This window comes from Cydia splendana, chromosome 19 (assembly GCF_910591565.1).
Source record: "Cydia splendana chromosome 19, ilCydSple1.2, whole genome shotgun sequence".
NCBI lineage: Eukaryota > Metazoa > Arthropoda > Insecta > Lepidoptera > Tortricidae > Cydia > Cydia splendana.
The window spans coordinates 5685682-5711620 of NC_085978.1; the positions used below are offsets into that span (position 1 = coordinate 5685682).

General features: G+C 38.2%; 2 protein-coding genes across 2 annotated transcripts in view; both read right to left on the reverse strand.

Moving 5' to 3' along the window:
- Window positions 1-25939, reverse strand: part of LOC134800248 (uncharacterized oxidoreductase TM_0325-like) — a 220776-nt gene that overhangs the window by 102642 nt on the left and 92195 nt on the right. The window lies entirely within an intron of this gene.
- LOC134800282 (optomotor-blind protein) overlaps window positions 1-25939 on the reverse strand; it is a 140373-nt gene that overhangs the window by 72252 nt on the left and 42182 nt on the right. Inside the window, exons 2-4 of the mRNA XM_063772792.1 lie at window positions 20429-20542; window positions 18892-19005; window positions 17769-17922 (exon numbers count right to left, since the gene is read on the reverse strand). Coding sequence (XP_063628862.1) covers window positions 17769-17922; window positions 18892-19005; window positions 20429-20542 — 382 coding nt within the window. The remainder of the gene's footprint in view (window positions 1-17768; window positions 17923-18891; window positions 19006-20428; window positions 20543-25939) is intronic.

Consider the following 25939-nt stretch of genomic DNA (forward strand, 5'->3'; position numbering starts at 1 on the left):
AGGAGTACGTTTGTATGGAGAAATGACCACTCCCGTTGGCTCTTAAAAGTCTGAACTATTAATTGTAAAGGGCAAAAACTCAAATGTATCGTCTACACTGCGTTACAATGTTTACTAGTAATTTCTCGCATCACGATAGGCTTATTAGCTTACATTATTGTCCCATTACAGTTTTTATAGTGCTAGAATACCTCATAACCAACACTGCCTTATAGGCCAGTAAATAAACATAACATCAAGCTAAAGGCAGTTTTAAAACCCAAAACCCACAAACGCTGTCATATCGGACTAGTACGTCAAAGCTGACAGCTTTATGGGTTATCCATGCAAATGAGGTTGTATGGCTGGGACCCATACGTCAGGGGTGACGTAAGCGACAATTTTGGGGCATGTAGGATTGTAGGCCGGTGACATTCGATGCCGCATTTCGTTTGATTAATTTCAGTTTGTATATTGAGCCCCCACTTCCCTATTCCACGCTAAAAGTAGGTTGGTACTTATACTCAGTAGACCAACATATTTTCTCAACCAAGGGTCATGAGAACTGTCTTAACCACTGCAACTTAACTAACTGCTTGTTTGTCAATTAAACTGTTGTTCTTTCACACGGATTTGATAATTTCTAGTTCGATAGCACAGTTTGCTCTGCTCAGAATATAGTTACTCAAAGCGTTACTTAACGCATACATATTATTACATATCCTATAGGAGCGCCATACTTGGCGTACCTAAGTTTTATGTAATATAAGTGATATAGTAAGATAAGCAATTGTAGAAAATTATTGAGGGCGCCACTTTCTACGTAGTTCTCATATTTTTGACGTAAAATGCTAAACATGGCAACAATTTAGTATCGAAAGTTTTCGTTCCATTTTATTTAATTTCTACTATTTTATGTCGCACTATAAGTGCTGACATTAAGGGCCAGTACAGACGGACTGCAATTTGTATGGAAACTGCACGCCGACGTTGCAGTGGCTTCTAAATGAGGTTAACTTTTTGCACGATTCTTGCAGGAAAAGTCATTTCAGCGTATTGGAAAACATTGTAACCTAATTGACGGTTAATTCTTCCAGTAAAAGTATCCACCACTTGTCCGTTCCCACGGGACGGACGGCCAAATATTTGCGAACGCCGAGTGGGATCGATTGCACCCATTGTACTGAACGGACACAGCTGTATGAGTAACTGTTACTTATTCTATAAATCTCACACTCCCACTGGACCTGATTAAGCGTAAGTTTGAGCACAGATCAATATGCACAAGATATATATATATGCGCGATTCGGGAAATGAATTAGAGATTCACTAGATATGAAATAGTATAGATATGTGACGTCCCACGGGTAAAGGCACCTTATGGCGGTTGGCGCTTACGCTAACTTAACTTATTAACGCCGCTCCAATATTACTGCGGCGCTATGCGACGTAAGCGTCGTCGTCGACCTTTTGCCGTGGAACGTCACATATCTTTACTATTTCATATCTAGTGAATCTATAAGTAATTCATTTCCCGAATCGCGCCGATAGTCCGTCATGAAATTGTAGAAAATTATTGACGGCGCCACCTCCTACGTAACTGTCACATTTTTGACGTAAAATGCTTAAACATGGCAACAATTTAGTATGGATTTTTTTTAGTTCCATTTTATTTAATTTCTACTATTTTATGTTGCACTATAGACTGGCTAATGTACCTAAATCTTGAAAACATAGGACCAAGATCTAAAAGATGGTCGTAAACAATTAAACATAATTTATTTAAAAACACGTATTTCATGGTTACATTCATATAAAACAAAGACTTAAAAATAGTGATGGTTTACATGTGCCTGAACTAGGATGACCTGTATTTCAGGCTAGAAATATGGCGAGAAAGTATAATTGAGAAAGAGCGAGTTGTTTTCTTCTGCTTTTCTCATAGGGACGATTTCAATTTTCCCTTTATTAGCCGCTAATTTATCCAAAACCAGTTTTCAAGGTTGGTGCCTAACAAATATGGTTTTTAGAGATTTCCGGCGTAATTAGTTAATGTTTGATACATATCAGGAAAGTTTTCATGTTAATTTTTTACCGTTATTGTTAAATAGCTATACCAGAGTCATCCGTGAATGAAGATTTAAATATAGGTAACGTAACACCGATGATCCCTTAAGTTTACCTATTCTTAAATAGCTTTTTTGAGCTAGCAACACACATGTAATCGAATGTAACACACATTTAAACCAAACAATGGCAACACTGCTAATCCATTTACCGTATTTGCCCGTCCCCCGACAAAGTGTCAAACGATACTTATGCTGTTTCGCCGGGCTGTTTGCGCGCAAATATTTGAGTTTTGCACTTGGCACTGTTTGATCCGGTCTGATTTCCCGTTAATCAATGGAACTTGAGTGGCCATGTGTATGTGCTTTTATCGTAGGGTTTATTTAAACGTGTCCGAGGGCTATTTTTTAAATTCGACGTTTTATGTTTCCTCATGTTCAATTGTTCATGTTAAAGGGTAGAAACATTGTAGGTACCTACCTACAGTCAGTCAGACTATACTGATTTAATGCATAATTCTTTCCCATCGTAATTTCTCGGAAACGTGCGTATTTGTCATGCTAGTTGAGCCAATGTCAGTACTTTTTGTACCGAGACTGGCTGAAATAGCAAGGCACGTTCCTAAGTTTAAGATTAAGAACTCGTTTAAGGCAGGTTAGGGACCGATTATTAATAAAATGTTGGTTGAAGTTTGTGTGTATTTCGAATAGTTAATTATTGAAAACTTTGAAAGAGCTTTATGAAATACAAGAAAAGAACATGAAACTTTATTCATCGTCTTGCACTGTACTCATGTTTACCTCGGTTTTTAGGTTAAGGCCTACTATGTAGCTTCAAGAGTTTCAAGACCGACTGATATTTTTTGTACCGATGACTGAAGTAACACCAAACGTTAATAAACTAAAACTATTAAAGCTATAATAGCCCTTCAAATATACAAAAAAGTAGGTATAGGAAGGCAGTGTGAACATTTAGAAAAGTAGTTAGTGTGGGGTGGCGTGTCGGGCGACGGTCGACACCTGAAGTTAGTAAGAGTGTCGAAATGGCAGTATATTACCAACACCGAGCCAGAGACGAATTAGGGTTTATAGAACAAAATACTGGAATATAACTGTAAAATAAACAAAAAATGTAATAGGGTCATTGCGCTAGTTTTCGTCCAGCTCCAGTTTTCGCCCACTTGTAGACAGTAGGTAAAATATTGTAAGGATCATGACGAGAAATTCTAAAAATGCAGCTTAATTCAGCTAGCACTGTTTAAATATGATGATCGTCGTTATCGATGAGACAGCGCGATAAAACAATGTCTTAGTCTATCAATAGTGTCAATAAAATGTGGATAACACATTGTCCATACGGCGACTGATTTATAACTATTTTACAGTTATTTAATCATCATTCATCAATAATATAAATAAACAAAACCGTTTTAACCTTCGAGCACCAGTTTTAACACTTAACAGAACGATAGCCGGCTCTAATGCTTATATAAATCGAATTTCAAACTAAAAAACGATAAAACCTACGATAAGACCACGCACTGGCAGCTAACACAGCCATCTTGTATAATTCCAAATTCAAAATCCGGCACCCTCGCGTGCGTGGCACGCGTGTCGCACCGGCCCTAACTGCCGCCATTTTGGCCAGAAAATTGGAAAAACAACACTCCAAGTATAACCTCCAAATGTATGCAAACGAGCGCCGTGCTCGCACCAGTTCCGGAGAAAGCCAATGACGTGAATCTTATGGACTTACAGTGTGAATAATTGAGGATAAATTTTTGGCACCGTAAAACCAGCCCTGTAGACCAATATTGTATGTATTAGTCCACAAGTTCAAAAGGTAGGTAATTGTACCAATGTTCTTTTAGGTTTTGTCTGAGTGTTTTTTTCCGTTTATAGGCATATTTTGCCCTATAACTACAAAATTCAAATTTAGTAAAATACACATGGACGAAGATATTTAAGCTGATTTTGATTCATAGTTGGGATCTTTTGTTACTATTCAGATGTTATAAATTAGAAAAGAAAGCCAAATTCATTGTACATACAACACAAGTTGATTTTTTCAAACGCCATTTTTCTCAAATAATCATGGCAAAACGACATAATGGATGTCTGTTTATTTATGTCTACGCTCCTAGTTCGGCACCTTTCAAAAATGGAACAAGAAAATTCGAATTCGGAACGAAACTGAACGCGCCCAATAATGATCCCACTTTATGGTCTACGTCAGAAAAGTTCGAGGTTTGATGTGTCTATTAAATACTTCGGTATTTTTGCCTTCTCGGAAACTATTTTGATGGCTGATATGAACTTAGTTAATATAATGGCTATTTGTTTTACGATCCGATGATTATCTTATTTGCCAGAAATATGATAATTGATTGCAATTAATTTCTTAACTTTATGAGGTAAATCATTAATTAAATTATTGATGAGATACATATTTTATGAAACAAAAAAAAAGGAAAAAATACACGCATTTATGTATTTCCCATTTTCACGCGTAAAAACTTTCCCACTCAAAACGCAAATAAAGTAAACTTGAGCCACTTGAAACCTTTTATTTTGCCCTAAGAGCCTATAAACCCGTCACTGGGAACTTACTTCCCACTAAGCTCGCAACTCAGCTGAAACTGCCGGCGTGTGACAATAAAAATGGTCCGATACAAGAGGCGCTAGGAGGAACGCACCGGGATGGCTTGAAGACACGCATCTATAAAACAAACCAGCTTATTCCTACCCCTGATTTCCATAACACTCCTTCGCAGTTGTTAGAAGTACGGAGCTCAGCGTTAAACTGGTTATTTGTACATAGAAGGGGGGGCAAATCACCTATTATTAAGCAGGGGTGCCAAACTAATGGTTTCACGTGTTATTCCTTTTTATGTGTTCCGTTCTACGCTAGGTAAGTGTTAGAAGCTATGTAGGTCATGTGAATTGGTTTTTGACGGCGTTTTTTATCAAAGATTCTTATGATTAGGTTAGTTAGTGAGTGAGTTGTAAGCGTGACCAGAATTTTGGTGATTTATTGAGCTTAATACACCTAGTTAGTGTTTTAGTATAGGGTAAGAATGTTTGAATATGTAAAATGTGAACTAGAAACAATTTAACGTGGTGGTACTAGTGCTCGACATGCTAATGCCCAATAGATGACGCCCTGCTGTCACCTCTATTAACAATGACTTAAGCTACTGTTACACATGCTCTAAAATAACATGCTAAAAAGCGTGCTATTGAGTATGCTCAATACGAGCATGCTTATGAGCAGTTTACATTTGCTAGCAATAGGCATGCTAGTTTTAAGTATGCTCCTGAATAAGCATGCTCAAAGCAAACACTCCAATACACATGCTATTTTATAGCGTGCTCTCTCGCTCTCTGTCAGTTCAAACAAAGACATGGACAATCAAACAGATATCCGTATGGAGCTGAATAAGATCATCCTTTTGCTGGCAATGCAATGCATCCAGAAGCTTATATCAGCTCGGCAAAAAAAGAAAAGAAAGAGAAAGATTTGGGTCCGTGATTGGGTATCTAGAAGACAAGCGAGTAGAAGATGCTGCGGGTTATAAAAACTATTTGCGGATGCTACCGCATCAATTTGACTTTTTACTCTCTCAAGTTGAAACTGTTGAAAGCGCTATACAGAAACAAGATACTAGCATGCTCAATAAGCAAACCCGTTCACACGCGCTAAAAGCACGCCCCCGGGCACCCGCGCTGCAGGTAGCATGACCAAAAATCGCACGACCGTTGATTTTTGAGCAAACTCAAAATGAGCATGCTCATTATTAGCAATGTTTCGACACACATACTACTAAGTAGCAATTGCTCAATAGTGGCATGCTTTCGTGCTAGTAATCAGCATGTGTAACAGTAGCTTTAAGTTTCAAGATGTCGTGTACTGGGACCGCGTCGAGCACCAGTACCACCAGCTTAACAAGAAGCCAGGAGGTATTTGTAACTGCTACCCTGGAATTATTTTCCAAATAGATATATGCACAGGGTGGCGAAAAATAACTGCATTCCCGCGAGCGAGGTTTTGGGATTATACTGAGCAACTTTTACGATGTGACCAACCCCAAAATCTCGAAAAAAAATTTGGCTGTTTCATACGCCACCCTGTATACATATCTCTACAGTTCGCGTTGAAAAGTATCTAAGTGTTCTACACATGGTGACATATCTAGGTATCTTATTTATTACAGTTATTAGAGAATGGTAGATATTTTTGACGCGTAGTCTCATCCGTTACTTTTGATGCTGACTGTACAGATATGTTTACACTTTTGCACCTTACTCCTTTGTAATAAGGCGAAAAGTGTAAACATATCTTTGACGTCGACTGTACTACATCAGGTGATACTAGGGTCAATTGATTCTTTGTACTTTGAACAATGTAGTTGGCTCATAAGAACCAGTTAAGCAACCAATTATTGTTAAGACGCAAATTCTTTAGTTTTTGCAACGAATTAAGGTCGACACACGCTAGACCGGCCGTGCCCGGGCCGAGGCGTCCGACCGACATCACAGATTAATAAATAGTTACTACCGACTAGGGTTGCCAGATGGTCGGCGTTTGGCGGGATTCTCCCGATTTTTAGCATGTGTTCCCGACTCCCGACAAAGTGAAAACTGTCCCGAAAAACAGCTTCACGTTATAAAACAATAATTTCAAGTTCCGAACTGTCGTCGAGCGAGCGAGTGACCCACGTCGAGCTTAGTGCCCATAATGTAAAATATCGTTGTTTTTAATACAATTACTTTAATTTGAATGTTTTTTTTTCCCGACATAAGTCCCAAAATCCCGAAAAATTTATATTTTTTCCCGATAAAAGCACCTTTCGATCTGGCAACCCTACTGCCGACATGTCATTTTCTATGACGGCTGATCGGTGATCACGTGGTGCTTCCATAGAAAACGAAGCTCCTGCCCGGCCCCGACCCGGTCTAGCGTGAGTCAATCTTTAAGAACCTTTCACATTGTCCGGTACGATATCGGATGTCGAATGATCCTTGGAAAAAATCAGCTGTTAGAGAGTGCTTTATGACATCAAGTCCCTTCTTATTTGTTATCCTTTGAAGAATAAACATTTAAACAATGAATAAATAAATAGGTATAAAAAGACCCTTTTTAATTTTTAAATTCTTTGGGGTCGTATCCGACATCCGATATCGCATTGGACAATGTGAAAACGCTCTTATAGCAACTTTTTTTTATCAACACTGAAAAAAATTAACAAGTCAAGCAAAATGCCTGTTAGGCCTTTTTACTTTTTTTTACAGTTTAGGCGCCTCAGTAAAAGTATAAAGCAAGCAGTCAAGTACGTAAAAAGGATTAAGTTTACCCAACTTGGGATAGAACCTTTGCCGACAAAAGCCGCATTGTCTGGTGGCTGTTATCAGTTTTTGTGTTAAAGGATTGAGCTTTTGCGAGCTTCTGGCTTTTTTCAATTAGGATTAATAAAAAAAGTTAGCAGCCGTATTGCGCAGGTGATAGAAATAATTATACTCTGTATCTTTAGGTATTTAAATAAAGGTAAACAAATAATTTGTACATTTTCGGGTACCTGGTTGTACCATGTATTGGTTAACCAACTAAATACAAAACCGCCTGGATCCGTCACTGAACGACCTGACTTTAACCTACATTATTTGATCATGTAATGTTTTCATCTACCCTCAACTGGCTTATGGAGCCATTTGAGGGCAGATTTTGTTTACTTTTATTTAAATACCTAAAGATACAGACTATAGGGTCACTGCACACTAGCGTCTTTTGAGCGTCGGTGTCTAGTCAGCGCTATGGGAAATGGCGTCACTGCGCCAACGTTGCGTCAAGCAGCAGGCATATGTAGAGTTGACTAGACGCTGACGCACAAAAGACACTATAAGTTATAGTGTGGAGTGCCCCTAAGGCAGGAACCGTTACCGGTATAACTAAAAATCAAAATATCTCATAGCTTTCACATAACATAATAGCTTTATTACTAACTTAAGTTCCTTAAATTTAAAACATTTATTTACATACAATATATATACAGTGGTACTACTAAACGAAATTAATAACTAGCTTAAATCTAAAATAGGCCCTTGAGGCATTGTACCAAGGATGCTGGCGGCATTTCCTCGCTGTATCGCAATGCTGATACGTTGTGCGAGGTAGCCGCCAGCTCTTCGGTCACCAGTTACGTCAACCAGACATTATTTCTTTGATATTATACAATAGTATGTAGGTAAGGATAATGATTGATCAGATTAGCTAAATTATGTGCAAAAATATACATAAACAACCAAGATACCGAAATTAAATACCGGTTAATTTGTATGAAAAATATACCGGTATTCGGTCCCTGCCCTAAGGGCTTATTAGAATCCGTCTAAGCTATCTTTGCACCAACTTCATAGTACAAAGTGAAAAAGTGTCATTATTTTTGCGGCCTTCAAAGAGTAACATATTGCAAGATGACTGTACCTAATCTAAGAATAGTAAGATAGTAGTGATAGCACATGCCTTCCGGGCCCTTTCAGGATTTCACGTCACGATAGTCATGATTCGACAGTCACTATCTGCCCGATTCGAACTTTAAGATACGTCAGTTAATAGATCTAGAAACGATATGGATTAGATATGTCAGTGTCAAATGTGACGTTTCTTCAAACAAAAACGCTTCACTTTTGACACTGACACATCTAATCCATATCGTTTCTAGATCTATTAATTGACGTATCTTAAAGTTCGAATCGGGCAGTAGTCACTATCAATAATAGAGTTCTATTGACTAAGCTAAACCGGCGGTCTAACATAAGTTGCGTTCACGCGCGCGAGTCCATACTTGAAGTCGCGCTCGCGAACGCAACTATTTACTCATGCTATACCGACTGGAAGTCATTTCTTAATATCGAAATCTCAAAACCTCCAGACACCCTTCAGCAAATCAGAGTCCAATGCCCAATGAACGTCAAGGACCCTATTCTCTCCTGTGAACCGCACCATTCGATAATTACCCCTTCGGAGACACTTACGAGATTTTATCACCCCACCGACCCTGCCCGCTCCGATGGCTTCAAAAGGACATCTTTTGATCAATAACTGTATATAAATTACAAGGCATATGCCCTTTCTTGCTTGGGTAAGCGCACCGGTTGAGTTGCTTTGTACGTTTCAACCTAGCCGACCTTTGGCGCGATCGAATTTGTGTCTTGGCAAATTTCAGCATATAAAAAAATATAGCTAACCAAACTGAACTTTACTTTATTTTTTACAAACTTTCTTGAATATGTGACGTTATCTATGAAAAGGGACCTTATTGTCGATGGCGCTTACGCCATTATTAACGATGCTCCGATATAAATACAATGCCGCGCGACGCTGTGCAGCGTAAGCGCCATCGACAATAAGGTCCCTTTTCATAGATAATGCCCCATTCAATTATTAATTACAGATGTAGTGCATAATTATTTTCCTTTGTATTTTCACGGAAACTTACAAGGTACTAAGGTTGACTGAAGTAGCATGACAAAAACGAACGTTTCCGAGAAAATACGATGGAAAACAATTATGCACTACATCTATAGCTTAAAATAGTTTTAAAAAGAACCTATTTTTATTTTATACCCCTACGTTTACTCATGATAATTTATCAAAACCATAATAAATATTAAATTGTAAAAACATTGCGAAATGCGTAGTTGCCAAATATCGGCGTAAATAGAAAATAATTTGAAGCCCCTGAAAAAAGTTTAGAAGCAGCCTTGTAATGAGTTAAAGATATTGTTGGCTAAGTGATATTTTACCAAAAGTTGGACAGAAGTTTGTTTTTCTTTTCGTTTATTGCGAATTTTGAAATACTTCGATCAGCTTTACGTCATGGTAAAACTGTACAGTAACTGTAAAGTGTAAGTACCTACAATAATACTTTTTTGTATTTTCATTGGTAAAATTCCAACTCCGAAAACGTTTTTTAGGGTTCCGTTCCCAAAGGGTAAAAACGGGACCCTGTTACTAAGACTCCACTATCTGGATATGGTGGAAAAAGCTCTTGAGTAGTTGACGGATCTTCTCTAGGGGGTAATTGCACAAAAGATCCCTATGGGTCGAAGTGTATCCGCAATGGCCCCCGAAAACAATAAGATAAGATAAGACTCCACTGTCCGTATGTCTGTCTGGCCGTTTGTATGTCTGTTCGTCTGTCTGTCTGTCTGTCTGTCTGTCACCAGGCTGTATCTCATGAAACGTGATAGACAGTTGAAATGTTCACAGATGATGTATTTCTCTTGCCGCTATAACAACAAATACGAAAAGTACGGAACCCTCGGTGAGCGAGTCCGACTCGCACTTGTCCGGTTTTTTACGTCATAATTAATAATAAAATAATAACGTAACTATAAACTGAATTAAAAATTTAAACCTTATAAGGTAAAAGTCCGAATGCTCGACGCTGTACAAGTATATGGCATGGGCACTCTATGTCAAAGTGACATGGCTTAAATTCGAATGAAGAAAAGTCCTCTTAGTTCAATCCATATTGCTTTGACATACAGTGCCCATGCCATATACTGTAGTTCGTTTTTTTAGCATTAGAAAGAACTTGAAAGAAGGTAAGCGATCTTGACATGTCTTTTAATTGAAAAACGCTTTTTAAAAATCAGTAACTATTACTTATGAAAGCAGAAGAATATAAATGATCGTATTAGATTCATAATTGTTACATATTTGCCGTAACTTATTTTTAAAATGTGTTTTTCAATTAAAAGACACATCAAGATTGTTTACCTTATATCTAATGCTAAAAAAACGAACTATAGTACTAGCACCCAAAAGAAAAGGATGAGTATAGTTTTCGTGGTTCTTACTGACTGACAAATTTGACCAACTAGGTATAATTTTCAAATCTCGCTGTCATTACATAAAATTGTTGTGTGCGTGACTTCAACTCTAGTGTGTATACCTACAGTTTAGGCCCAACACACACACAGGAAGTTTTTGCCGCAGCTGTATTCTGATGAACAATAGCTCTGTAGGAATTGTTCGGAATCAGGCCTCGGATTAGCCCTTCACAATTAAAGCTTTCGCCGTCTCTGGCGTTTAAAATGTAAGCTTACACCGCTTACTAGTTTCATGAAGTTGAATTTTTTTTAAATTCTACTATAGTTAACTAAGCGATATGGCAAAAGGTGCATCCTCACCGCAGTTACTTTTCGTAGAACAACGTTTCAACGTTCCTGCTACATTAAGTGACTATTTAAATTTTATTTTAGAGTCAGATCAAGAAAAGTCTGCAGAGATTTTGATTGCACACGCAGTGTAAGTGTCATAATTTCATAGAAGTTTGACGTTTAAAATAACACCTGCATTGCGTGTGCTGTCAAAATCTCTGCAGACTTTTCTTGGTCTTGTAACCATATAAGTATTATGTTATGACCCCTGCACCAAATATTTTTTTCGATTTAGCCCGTGTTTGACTGCAGGTAGAGAATGCCTTCAGACATTAAGTACGCTAATTATACTTTCATGTATTGTGCAATATTGTTAAAAAAAAAAAAACTTAGCTTTAAATTCAACGCTACATAAATTCCTTAATACATATTTCTGCAGGTTATTGATGTAGCCAGGGCCGTATCAAACTATGCTGGGACCCTTGGGCACATACAAATTTGGGGCCCTTTTGGAAAGTAAAGAAAGCAAATTAAACTAACATTCTTCTACTATGATCTATTTATTTTGGATGGCCCCCTGAGGATGGCCCCCTGGGCACGGGCCCCGTGTGCCCTTATGATGAAGACGGTACTGGATGTAGCTGCCATACGTGTTACGTTCCTGACAAATTAGACCTTTTTGTGAAATGCTCCAGTACCCCTAGTGTACATTTTATTCGATAGCGTGACTTTGCTTTATGTCTATTTTTGTATGGGATTTTGAACAGCGCGCCAAGCGGGACGTTTTGGAAACTCAAAACCCCATACAAATGACACCGCGTACGTCAAGTCACACATCGAATAAAATTTACACTATACTTGCCGCAACACCAACTGGCGACTGAGATCATAATGCTCCTTTACTCTTGTTAAGACCAACCAGGAGTGAAAGAGATGGCATTATGACCTGACTCGCCACTTACTGCCCGATACGAACTTTTGGATACGTCAAATATTACAGCTAGATACGATATGGATTAGATATGTCAGTGTCAAAAGTGACGTTTTTGTTTGAAGAAACGTATATCTAATCCATATCGTATCTATAGACGTAATATTTGACGTATCTTAAAGTTCGAATAGGGGATATTACTGCAATGTTCTGCCGCCAGAGTGCAGCACTACCGACTCAGTAAATTCATAGACTAACTTATACATACTGTGCCTTAAACTGTTTTTTAACAAGTTTTCACAGACAATAAAATATGACATTGATGCATCAAGGCGGTTTGTTAACAAGGGCCTACCGGTAAACGCGAAAATCGAAATTTAGTTACCTGCCTCTTTATCGCTCGAATATGCAAGAGTGATAGAGAGATTAGATAACGAAATTTAGATTTTCTTGTTTCGCGGTAGGCCATGTGATTGACGTGACGTGTGATGTGTCAATGTGGTTTGTTTACTGTATGTGCCACAAAGGTGCCACCTACGCAGAGCTTTGCCTAATATTCCCTATTGGGCAGTTAGTTTTACGGCAAGTATAGAGGTACATGCAGACTCGGAGGCAACGTAAGCCCACCGCATTCAGAAGGCCCCCAACTCAAGATGTTTTGGTAAACCGTCCGATTAGTGCTGGTTCGCCTCCCTTCAATGGGATTTCATGCTTGTCCGTACCTCTTTATTCGTAATTGATACTAAACATTTTGATGTCTTTATAATTGGGACCCATATTTCTTGAACAGAAAAAGTTTAGAAAAGTTTTTTTGAGTTCAAGTTGAGTAGGAATGAATTTTAAAGTCCTTGATCTGTTTTCGCGAATGATTTTTATGGTTCCGTACCCGAGGGTAAAAACGGGACTCTATTACTAAGACTCGTCTGTCCGTCTGTCTGTCTGTCACCAGGTTGTATCTCATGAACCGTGATAGCTAGACAGTTGAAATTTTCACGGATGATGTATTTCTGTTGCCGCTATAACAACAAATACTAAAAACAGAATAAAATAAATATTTAAGTGGGGTTCCCATAAAACAAGCGTGATTTTTTTGCGAGTCCGACTCGACCACAGAAGTTTTCAATTCCGCTTCGTCTAAGGCTTCGAGCTAACTTCATTTTCGCCAACTTTGCAGTGACAAACGCCACGTGAACGTCACATTTTCAGGAATTTGATGTCTATGGTGGCACTACTCACTTTGTGGCTTGCCAAAACTGACTCTACATATTTCTTCTTCTTCCTCGCGTTGTCCCGGCATTTTGCCACGGCTCTACATACTTATGAACTAGACTGTACCTCTCTTTCCTTCGAATAAAACAAAATAAATCCAGAAGGGCTAAGATGGCCGGCTGTTTATCATTTGTCACCATGCCTGTCATGTTCTAACAAGTATGTAAGTGCGAGAGTGACGCATGACATGAAAGGTGATAAAAACGCGACCATGGTACCGATACCGCAGAACAATATAGCAAACAAGGCAAAAATATACATGAGTTAAGATATAAGCAACGTAGTTTCATCGAGAACCGCAGTATAAACAAAGGCACACGTAAAATTTACAGCCGCATAAAGGCGAGTCCACACCGCCGCTAATAAACGCGAGTCCACACGGACGCTAATAAACGCTTTGGCGACAGACACGCCGATCCGCCATTAACATGTCCATAAACTCCTGCGCCGCTGTAAATACTGAGTCGGGTCTACACAGACCAGATGGGGTCTGGCTAGATACCTATAGTTTTGGAAAAGGCCACTGTCGTTTTCTTTTTTTTTACTAGTAGATGGACGAGTATATAGATTTCTTTATTCTACTGTTGTGTACACGAAAAACGTAACCTAAGTGCTCACATAGCCGAATTGCGTTAAAACTGCGATTGATGGCGTGCAGATTTCATTGGTTTTCTGACGCGAAACATTTATTTCATATATATTTCATTTTGACGCTTGGAGAGTCTCTAAACCTCCAAATCTTACTAGTGTTAGTAAAATATTAACACCCTTGGGAACTTTTTACATCTCCAAATTTTATGTAGGTACTTACCTATTAGACAATAATCACACGCGACTACGCGAGACTACGCGTCTATGCGTCTCTGTTTTTTTGTAGGTAGTACATAGTTGATTTATTGTTAACGCATTCACTGCCAGGGGGCGTGGCCTAGGAACAAACTTGTATGACGGTGGACGCAAATGTGCGTCGGGGGCAGTGAATGTGTTAAGATTATTATAATGAAATGTTTACCCAGGAATTTGCTGTATTTTTCATGCCACTATATGACTCAATGTAAACGTTTTACAGACTTTTAAAATAGCCCTCTACAAGCCTATTTGCAGAATAAATTGTTGAATTAACACGTCGCAGCACTGTTAGGGGTGAGGTTGGTATAGACCCGATAATTAAAGTCTAAAGTCTCTAACGCACAGATTGATTTGGGATTGTCAGCTTTTTATAGTTTCTGCATTGAACCCTAATTAGATGCGGATTTTATGCGCGTTGTAAAATTAAACTAAAAGGTTGATTTATACTTGAGGATTATTTACTTCGTTCTCTGATTAAATACCTTATTTTGTTTTCTTGAAATACACTTTGATTAAAACGCAGGCAGATTAGATAAAGCGAAATCTGAACCCTCGTGCATAGATAAGTATGTACATAATTAAATTATAATGAATAGGTCAGCTAAAAAATAACTATTTATTTAGTTTAATAAGTAGGACTAGCACTGTTTCTCTGTTATCATAATATAATTTTGATAGACGACAAAAAAGATGACAAAACAACGGCACACTTTGTCAAATGCATGATATCAGTAGGTATGAGGGGTGAGTGGTCAAACCCGATACGAGTAACTCGAGCATAAGTGTTTTTGAAATTAGAACGACCTATAGGTATGTTATGTGACATGGAGTTTCTTATTTGAATAAAAAAATATCTTGATTTATCGGGTTTGACCGCGCAGCCCTCGAGTAATGTAATGATGCAGGGTATAAAAGCCGCTGCATGAATATATTGAATATCTAACTTAATCTAACAAGATTTTCACCGTTTGATATGATATGGGTCAATTTGTATGTACATACAAATTTACGTACTTTAAGTACTTTCCTACTAAAAATTTTAAACATCGTCATTTGTATTGAAAATTTCTACAACACACAATGTAAGTAAGGTACTTACAAAACGCAGACAAAAACAAAACAGTCCGAAGGTTACGCAACTTGACGTACTAATAGAGCTCAAGTCATATCAATTATTCAAAGGGCTTGATTAAGTAATCAAAACTAATACTTTAATCGTTAGATACAGCTATTCGTTGCCGCTAAGGTCTTTATCGTTATCACATATTGTCACGGTACGCCTATGATACAAAATTAGTCGACAGCCGAGCCGTTTAAAAACGCCTATCAAAGTTTTTTTATAGTGCGACATAAAATAGTAGAAATTAAGTAAAATGGAACTGAAATATTTCCACTCACTAAATTGTTTTTTGTTTTTTATTCAGGTTATTACAACACAATATCTAAACTTAATCAACAATGCTTAAGTTTAGATAGTGTGTTGTAATTACCTGTACCATGTTTAAGCATTTTACGTCAAAAATGTGACAGTTACGCAGGAAGTGGCGCCCTTAATAATTTTCTACAATTTCTATTCACTTAACGTTGTCTTGTTTTTTCATAAATCATGTAGTTTGGTGATAAATATGATAGGTACTAATAGTGATTTCATATGCAGACGAAGATTCAGTAGCAACGCTAATATAAAAGTTAAGCAATAGTACGATTTTTAAATTTATTATCGTCGAGGACTATTGTGAAAATAGCATCAAATGCAGTAATTAAACTTGCACAGCCAACAAACATCTGCTATTACCACATCATAGTAAATGCTATCGGAAGACATAAAAATTAATAACCCACTGAATTTTTAAATAAAAACGCATCGCCCTGTACCAAGTCAGCTGTTGTCAAAATTCTACGCATACCTCGCGGCGACGTCGTTATTTCAATTACCCCTCGTCAAAGACAAAAGACCTGACACGAAAGAAATAAAAAAAGAAACAAACGCGCATCGGAAAAAAGTAAAAAACAATCGCCTTATCTATGATTGGATCGCGGTCGTGTAAATGCGCTCAAGTGTATTATGTTTAAAGGGCCGCTTTCTTCAGTAGCGTTTTTGAAATCGAAGCTGGGCTTTGCGTTTTTTCGTTATAGCCAATCGGCATGGGTTCTCGGGTGGGCCGCGGACTTCTAATTAAGTTTTTGGACTTTAATTACGGGCGTACGTGCTTGAAATTTTGTGTCCGACTTCAAAATGTACTTGGACAACGTTCAAGGAGATAAATAATCGATTTCGAACTTAATAGTGGACGGTGATATGATTTGTTCAGCTTGAAAAAGGTCCATAACCGTCTCGAGCAAGCCTGTATCTTATCAAAAATATATTATAAATTAGAATAAGTTATTGTGGTGACGTTCAAATGATTTTTCCACTGTATTGGAACCCTCAACATACGATAAACTTCAACGCAAACAAAAAAAAAGATTAAAAGTAGTAGTCTAAAACTCCCAATTTGTAACGGCGCCGTTGAAAGCGCCGATCTATCGGCATTGAAGCAAAGACTCGAGTTGATGGGTGCCCAAAGTAAATAGCCATAATAACCGTAAAAGGCACAATGCTCCCCCGCTGGCCGTCGACAGGGGTCCTACCCACGAACCTCTTTTTAATTATAATATCACCCACATTATAAACTTTTTGCTCCGACTCGACTGCTACTTTTTGGGACGTTTTTTGCAGTTTTGACATGAGCCCCATTATTTGGAATCTCGAGGTTTTGTCGATCGGAACAGCAATGACAATGCGTTACACAATACAAAAGCGGGGGTTTTGGTGTTGGCGTAATCTTTATGGGTTGTGGATTACATGGACCACATAATTGAAGTACCTACAGGCAAAGATAAAAATCAACACTTAGATAACCTTAACTCATCTTCGGTCTTATCATTACATCAAGAGGCTTAACTAAGTGAGAATCGTTTATGGTATACGGCAATAGCTTTAATAATGTATGGAAATGATCACGTGACTTTATGTTCGCATCTGTCACCCCGATAAATTTTTACTCTTTGATTGGCGTCAGAACGGTGCGTGAAAATTTTTCCTTGGCACACAAAATTAAATATCTTTTTACGAGGTTTTATGGAATTTAGAGTGGACGCCGGGGTGTTTCGAAGAGACACACCGGGGAAATTAATATGAGGATGTGTTTAGTTTATAAGTATAATGTATAAGTAAGGCATTTTGGATAATCTGGTGAAACAGGGCTCTGCAGACACGAATCTGAATACAATATGTAGACTTTTCATGTTTTAAATCGGAACTGACTTTCCCTTCCTGAATCCTTGTGCAGTTCTAATATGTTGAGATTCCCATCTGTATCGATTTTATTAATTTTCATAGATTATATGATAATTCCAATGTGCTTTTATCTTTGCCTTAACCAAAAATATTTAAAAAAATATAAAAATTCGATTGCTAAAAAGAATATCACCAACACCAAAACCTCAAAGAAAAGTCGGTACTCACGAATCCGTGTTTGTCACTAATGTTGTTGGTCAGCTTCAGCTTGTGGAAGGAGACCACCTTCTGCATCCATTGCTCTCCCGTCGACGGCGAGTCCGGGTGGATGTACATCCTCTTCGGCATCTCGGGGTCCGCCTTGCCGGCGACCATCCATCGGCTCCGGGAACAGAGAGAGAAGATACAGAACCCCCTTAGTTAGTGAGGGAGAGGACCCTTAACCCCCCTTATTTATAAACAGAAGTCTGATTGAGGAAATTCAAAGCCAAAGCAAAGAAAGAGACAAATGAAATTAAAGTACGTGAGTAAGACGTTTATGAAATTTGAAACTACAGCTTTTTATACCTAATGTAAAACTGACAGATTTCTAAACGCGATTAAACAAGTTGTTTTAATTAAATACTTTATGAGGGAACTATTTATGAGCATGCTCAAGACAGGTGGTCGGTTATAATTATAGTTTACATTTCAACTAAATTAAAAGCTAACGTTAATTCTATGCATGTATTGAAGCATGAAAATCGATACTAGCGAAAAAACGGCCAACACCGCATGCATGGACAAGTTTTTATTTTATTAATGAAAGCAACTGCATAATTGACACGCAATGTGCTCTAAGAACCCCCATAATGCGGTTATTAAATGGCAATAAACAAGCAACTAACTAAGTATAATGGTATAACAATAAACAATGCATGAAACCTAATGTGAGTGAAAAGAGATCTGCGGAACAAAAAAATGTACAAAACCAAAGCAAGTTGCGGTGTGAAGCAGCAAATAACTGAATGGAGAGTAATTCTTAAGAAGATAAGGGTCAGAATTGGGGTGCGTAGAGCTTCAAGCGCGAACTTCCTTTGGCTTAATGGGCTACCTTATTTAAGAATCAATGAGCGATTTTTGGAAGGTTCTCCCTCGGAGCCGCGGGCTAAGGAAAGGGACATAATGTTTAGCAAAGCGCAGATCCCCTATCGGTTCACATCAGTACATAAATACGCATGCTTCTTGCCTTTTGTTTTCAATATTACGAATTACATTAAAATAAGATCAGCTACCGACCGTTAAGCGGCTCCCGACACAATCGCTACCAGTAAACTCTTATTTTAATTTAATTCCTTCAGTTTATTTATACCTGTTGTGGAATTTGTATCTGCAATCGTCGGCAGCTACGATGTCCATTAGCAAAATGTACTTTGCTTTTTTATCAAGACCAGAAACGCGAACTTTGTAGGCAGGAAACATACGTCTGCAAGCAATACGAGAGAAAAACATGGATTGGGACTCATTCTTTGCGACAACGATTTGACATCACGTCGATTGTGTGACATGCCGCCGGACTAGTTTCACTTTTTACGTCCTTTTAGTGGCGAGAAACGACTGCCTTAGCTTATGGTCTCACCCGTCCTAATTACGCTGCATTGTAACCAAGTATCCTATAAGGTTTGCACTCTAGTTAAGCTGAGAAGGTTAAAAGGTGAAGAACAAAGCGCAATTCGTCCTATATTTGGAGTTTTCACGAATCAATGCGAGCTCTAATCAGCGGCGCGGCGCAATGAGGTGTTACCGAGTATTCGCTACAGACAAAAAGGCCGTGTTTCCGCCACAGACGACCAAAAATGGCGAGGTACGCGCCCATTGTGCGATTTTATGCCGTCGCGCAACATCGTGACCACCAGACGTGAGTAAATGCAGTGTTAAACGAAAACCCAGTAACTCAAAACACGCCTTCCAAACACCGTCTAGCAAAAAACTTGTCCCCTGACATATCGAACGGAGTTCGGAAACGAACGGCCCGATGGTAATGGCGAGTTAATCGATGAGTCTCACAGATTTCGAGTAATTTATGACCGTATTAGCAGAGTTAGGCAGCTGGAGGCTTTTGTCGGCTTCGATACCGTTTTATGGCTGAATCACAGTCGCATATTCGGCCGGAATGCCCGGGTCGTATTAATTAACGGATATTAAATCTGAGTTTATCGGCCAAATCTCGACTTGCCAAACCCGCGTGTCGGTGGTTTTGATATTGGCCGTCGATCGGACTGACGTAAAGCGGACGAGTCGTTCTTATCGCCTCTTGTCATCGGGAATTAAACAATGTACACGATCATTTACGATAATTATCGATCTCCGGCGCTTCGGTACACGTCCGCAGTTGCATCCTCACGTAGCTGACCCGGAAGGTTGATCTCTATTTTTTTCCTAACGAGATCTCCCGACCAGATTGTCGCCGCATTTAGTTCCAATTTCGATTTAATTTAGTAGAACACAACGAGTCGCGTCGGTATTTCTCACCTCTGGTGTCGGCCGGTTCGCTTTTTACTCCACCGCCGCGGTGTTTGAGACAAAGATATTTTAATGATATTACCCATCTGATGCGAGTTGAATCCTTAATCGTCGGGCGATTTGGATCGTACACTTGTCCGACATGTCGTTGCCCTTAAAATTAAGCGTGCTTCGTATCAAATAGTTTGTCCGCAATTAAAGAACGGTGATTAAGTGTAGCGTGGGGACCAGAAGCTAAGCTAACAAAGTGTTTGTAAGTCTTCAATCGACGTGAATGTCAAATAGCTCCGAGAATCTGGTGTAGCAACGCCAGGTTCTCGGTGGCGTTGTTTGGTCGGCGGGGTGAAGTCGTGATGGTACAGGCAATGGATGACCAGGCAAGCTACCTGTTGTGGAACTTATATCTGTAGTCGTCAGCGGCGACGATGTCCAACAGGAGGATGTATTTGGCCTTTGCGTCCAATCCGGATACGCGGAACTTCATTTGAGGGAACATTTGTCTGTAAATCGGAAATGGTCCCTGTAGAATCGATGCTTTGAGCCAATGTGTTGTGGTTAAATATTGGGAAGAAAGAAGTTCCTACGTGAATATTGATACAAAATTTACTTCTGCGGTAAGTACACACTTATTCTAATTACACACTTACACACTTACTTATTACACAGTATTTAAAAAAAACCCTTGTTGCTCGTTGATTCATTTCTGAGTGATGTGTGATATTGCAAATGAAGGAAGAAGCCATTATTTGTAGGTTACTGGACTTACAATTTAGTTTTGGCCTGTTATTTTTTTACCAGTCTCGCGCCACATTTGAATTTTTATTTTAAAACGAAAATACATGCAGTTGAATGCGTTTGATAGGCAAGTCAAGTGACTATAACCTTCAAATGACACAGAAACTTGAAAAACATGCCCAAGAAGCATCAGCTATGTAAACTGTCTCGTGTAAATGCAAAATCAACTGCTTTCTGCGCCAGAAACGTGCGAGAGTGCAATCTGTCATGTCATCGGGCGTTGCACAAGGCACGAGGTTATGCCACTTACTCTTGCTTACACGATATTAATTGCTACATATTTAGTTAGTTAAGCATCATTTGTAGAACCATTTGTTTGTTTACTTAGACTGAGTTGTGTATGATTTGCTCAATAGTTTTTAGCGACAACTGACGATTACATTTATTGTTATCTTATCATTAGTTCATCCGTGAAATCATATGCATAGTGTAGGTACACTCCTACTGAATAACAAGACCTATATCTGTTGGAGTGACGAAGGATTGCTTTGACATTCATAATGTATAAGCATTTGCGTGTGTGTCACGTAAGCAAGATAGAACTTCAACACTAGGTACTAACAGGTTCCTTGATCGTCACTATTTTCGTAATCTACTATAATTCCGTTTTAAGACCAGAAACGATAATTTAGGATCCTGCGAGCATTTAAAATCCCTTGCTATCAGAATCGTAGCAAAAACACCAAGTTTAGACCCTGTCTATTTATCACGTCATCTAACTTAAGTCAACAAACAGTTTTGTATGCCTTGCCCGTACTTCGAGACACGACATCCATCAGCGACCGTCCGTCGTCACGTAGGCGCCATAAATAAGATGCCTAATGAGCCTTAAGGCTCAAGACCTTGTGTAAAAATGGCACTTAAAAAGTTGAATCTGCGTTTATTTATTTAATTAAACTTTATTGTATAATATACATAAATATATTATAAATAGCGAATTATCATATTTATTCATTTTGTTCTCGGCAACCATATGCAACTTTTTGAGACAAGCTAGTTTTTTTTATCAAAATTAACTTTCAGTTTATTAGCTACAACGCGTTGAAGGCAAAGGATTTAATTGCCAACATAATTATGTTTTTTACTACAAAATATTATCTTTTCTGTCATTTACTGAAAAAAAACATTGTTTGCCTATCTGTAGCACCTGAATTGTTATGTATAAGTAAAGTAAAAGATTTAATAAAAACCTATATATGGAAGCAAATTAATATTACACAATAAGAATTCTGATTTATTAAGATTTAGGTTAACGTGCATAACATTGGTAAGTAATTAAGTATTTAAGTAGGTAACGATATAAACCCTGTTAATAGTTATTTGTTTTACAAGGGGGCAAAGTTGTTGTTTAACCGCATTAACCGCACTCGTGCTAATATTGATATCCGAGCAAGCGAAAGATTCCAAAATTGAACCACGAGCATAGCGAGTGGTCCGATAAATGGAATCTTGAGCGTTGCGAGGGTTTCAAAGCACGAGGGTTAAACAAAATTTGCCCCGGAGTGAAACACAAAATTTTTCACCACACCAACCCGAAGCAAATATTAAATGTAAAATATCAAACAAAATCAAACCAAATCAAATCTAAAATGAAAGTTATTAAATATTTATCATCCAAAATCATCATTTAAAAGTCAATTCTACCAGCAAACATAAGAAAACAACTCAAAATTTGCATTTGATTACTTTGCCTCACATGTGAATAAAATGCAACTTTGCTATCAGTTTTTGAAGTGCAAAGTAAGCCTTTCCGAGCTGGTGTGGTGAAAAATCTATTTGCCTTAAGCCTTCTGTTGACAGGTCATCGACATCCCATCTCGAATTCAAAGCGACTAGGCGTCAATGATTTTTACGCGTTTTATGCTTTTATAATGCCATTAGTGTAGCTTTTATAGATGCCTATAAAAGCCGATTTATTTGTATAACATTAGCACAATCCGAATTTGTTTTTATTAGCTTGAAATTCTGGTTACCACCGTGATGATTTAAATTAGGTTTTTTATTGTATTTAAATCAAACGCGTGAGAATATCTCGATACCTAACAATAAATAGTGACTTATTATTTTATGTGTTTATGACATTGTTTACAGAAGAACTTTTTTGTCACTCTATTTAATGCTTTTTGCAAGAGATCTTAAAGACGGATAACATATTTTGTATGCTTTGCGGCCTTAATGTCTAACTGACAAGTATGTATTTCCTTTATTACACTCATTTTTCATAGCAAGTTACCCGTTTCAATTGTTCTCCTATTGTTTATTTGCTATAAAACTGCGCCAATACAAGCCTTACTGCGTCCGTGGTTAACATTGAAACACTGTGCCAAATAAAGAGTCTATGTACAGTCAAATCTTAACAAACATACGTCTGTTCGTAGTTAACGTATCAAGCCACAACCGCAAGGTGTCACTGTAACATGAATAAGATGATAAATTAATACATCGACATGACATATGCCAACTTAAGTTGATACCTGACATGTGAACGGGTTGCATGTAAATGTCAGGCGTGTAGGGGCTTTTTGACATTGGACGACACGTGTTATATTTAAGTTTCTACTTGCATAGGTACTTTATTTGTACTACAATATACGACCATTAGTATTTTACATCGTTTGACTAGTCTACCTTTTGATTACGTCAGTGTACCTACACAGAATATAAATAGACAGCAATATGCAGTCGTACCTTTCTATGAGAGACGATATGGCAAACAGATTTTTAAACATATCCTTCAAGCTCTGGTTTCCTAGGATAGCGGTGCCGTCATATAGCGGCCGTCTCCATACAAAATATTACACCATCCATAGTTAGCCGTATAATTTTGTATGGAGACGGCCGCTAAATGACGGCAGCGCTATCCTAGGAAAATAGAGCTTTAGTAAGCCGATGGGAATAGAGCTGTATAGTCGCCTCACATTATCGTTTCTGACTGCGTTGTAGGCAAATCGCTCGACCTGTTTACACACGCACCGGTACATACATCACGCAGAGTCAGTAAACCGTGCGAAAACGCATTACCTTGTGTTCTACGCCTTAGACTTCTTAGAGCGTTTTCACATTGTCTAGCATACGTTGTTGTGGTCTAGCATAAGATGCGTTCTCGCGCGCGAGTCCATACATGAAGTCGCGCTTGATGTATGGAGTCCCGCGCGAGAAGGAACTCATGCTAGACCGTCTGTTATTGGATGTCGGAAACGATTACAAACAAGCAAAAAGTTCCTTTTTATATTTTTTATACATTTAATTATTGTTTGTGGTTTGTTCAAAAGAAAGCGTTAATACAAAAATATAAAGGACTTGTTGCCATAGGGCACTTTCTAGCAGCTGTTTTTCTTCAAAGGTCATCCGACATCCGATATCGGATTGGATAAAGTGAAAACGCTCTTATGGGTGTTTTTTTTTATCTTATACCTTTAAACGAGCAATTCTTGTATATTTATTTATTTATACATATATATATTTCGGGGATCTCGGAAACGGCTCTAAAGATTTCGATGAAATTTGCTATATGGGGGTTTTCGGGGGCGAAAATTCGATCTAGCTAGGTCTTATCTCTGGGAAAACGCGCATTTTTTTAGTTTTTATGTGTTTTCCGAGCAAAGCTCGGTCTCCCAGATATTTTAGTTAAATCACATAATTGCTTAACAATGATACACAAGCTTTTTGATCGCGTGAACGCGCTGAATGCAGCGCAGTGTTCTGCTCCGTATGTACATATCATAAAATTCATAAATTGTACAGAATACAAGGCATCAATCAGAAGACAGAGCTTGCTTCACAAATCGTTCAAACTGAAGGCGCCTTTGTCAGGACTTTAACTACTTGATAACACTATCAGCTCAGAAGAAGAAGGTCTCATATAAAACAGTTATAAGTGATAAGTGATAAAGACTATTTTGTATTGTAGAGAAGGACCTATCGTAGGTATCTGTTTGGAAATATTTAAGCCGATTTGCATTAGAAATTTCCATTCCAATAGCGACTTTGCGATCTAGGCTAGAAGGTACAAATTGCTTTAAGAATCATAAGATGTTGGTCAAGAAATAAGTAGGTAATGATTCTATGATATACAGTCGCGATCAGATATACCGTAGCGACCGAGGTGCTCACAAATATCTGAACACGCCTCTATTGTCAAGTCGTTAGAGTGCGTGTTCAGACATTTTTGAGCACCTCTACCGCTCCGATATATCTGACTGACAACAAAGAGTGGTCTGATTAAGTATCGTCTTTAGATGCGATTGTTTTGCCTGGGTATGATTATTGCTGGTAATTAACTTTATTTACTGAATGAACAGTCACTTTGACAGGTTATACCTATTAGATTTATCGACTAAAGTTAACATCTCGTTTTAGAATTATTTATAGGTAGTATTTGAGGTCCTAAATAGGCTTCAGCAGGCGAATTATGGATGGCTTTATCCACCACGTGATAAAATAAGTGTCACTTTTTAACACCGCGTGATTGAAAGAGACACAGTTTTTATCACGCTGTCACGTAGCCATACACGACCATAATATCCGTGCAGGATTAATGATCGGGAAAAAGTGAACATTTTTTATCGCAACTAAGTACAAAGACACATCAGGCGGTCTAGCATAAGTTGCGTTCTCGCGCGCGAGTCCATATACTTGAAGTCGCGCTAGATGTATGGAGTCGCGCGCGAAAACGCAACTCATGCTAATACGACTGAGAATCATCGTCTTTTGCTATGTGGTATACTTTTATAAAGTACCATAAAACCTGGATAAGTTCATTTTATGCAAAAAGAAGAAACATTTTAGCTTGAGTCAGTGCTTAATTTATTTGTTCGGTTTGCGGAATCTTCTGAAGAATTCTTACTGTTTAATGGGAGCTATATTTCTAGTTGAAGCACAAAGTTTAATGTCTTTAGTAAGTTGGTTGGTGTCAAAAGTATCTATGTATAATAATAATATAATATATCTCTAATAGCGTAACAAAAACGGATATCTCTCTATACAGGTTGGCCAAAAAATACTATACCCATGCCCTCTCGCGCATGAGAGGAGGCCTGTGCCCAGCAGTGGGACGTATATAGGCTGAAATTATTATTGTTTATAGAAAATGGACCAGGCAA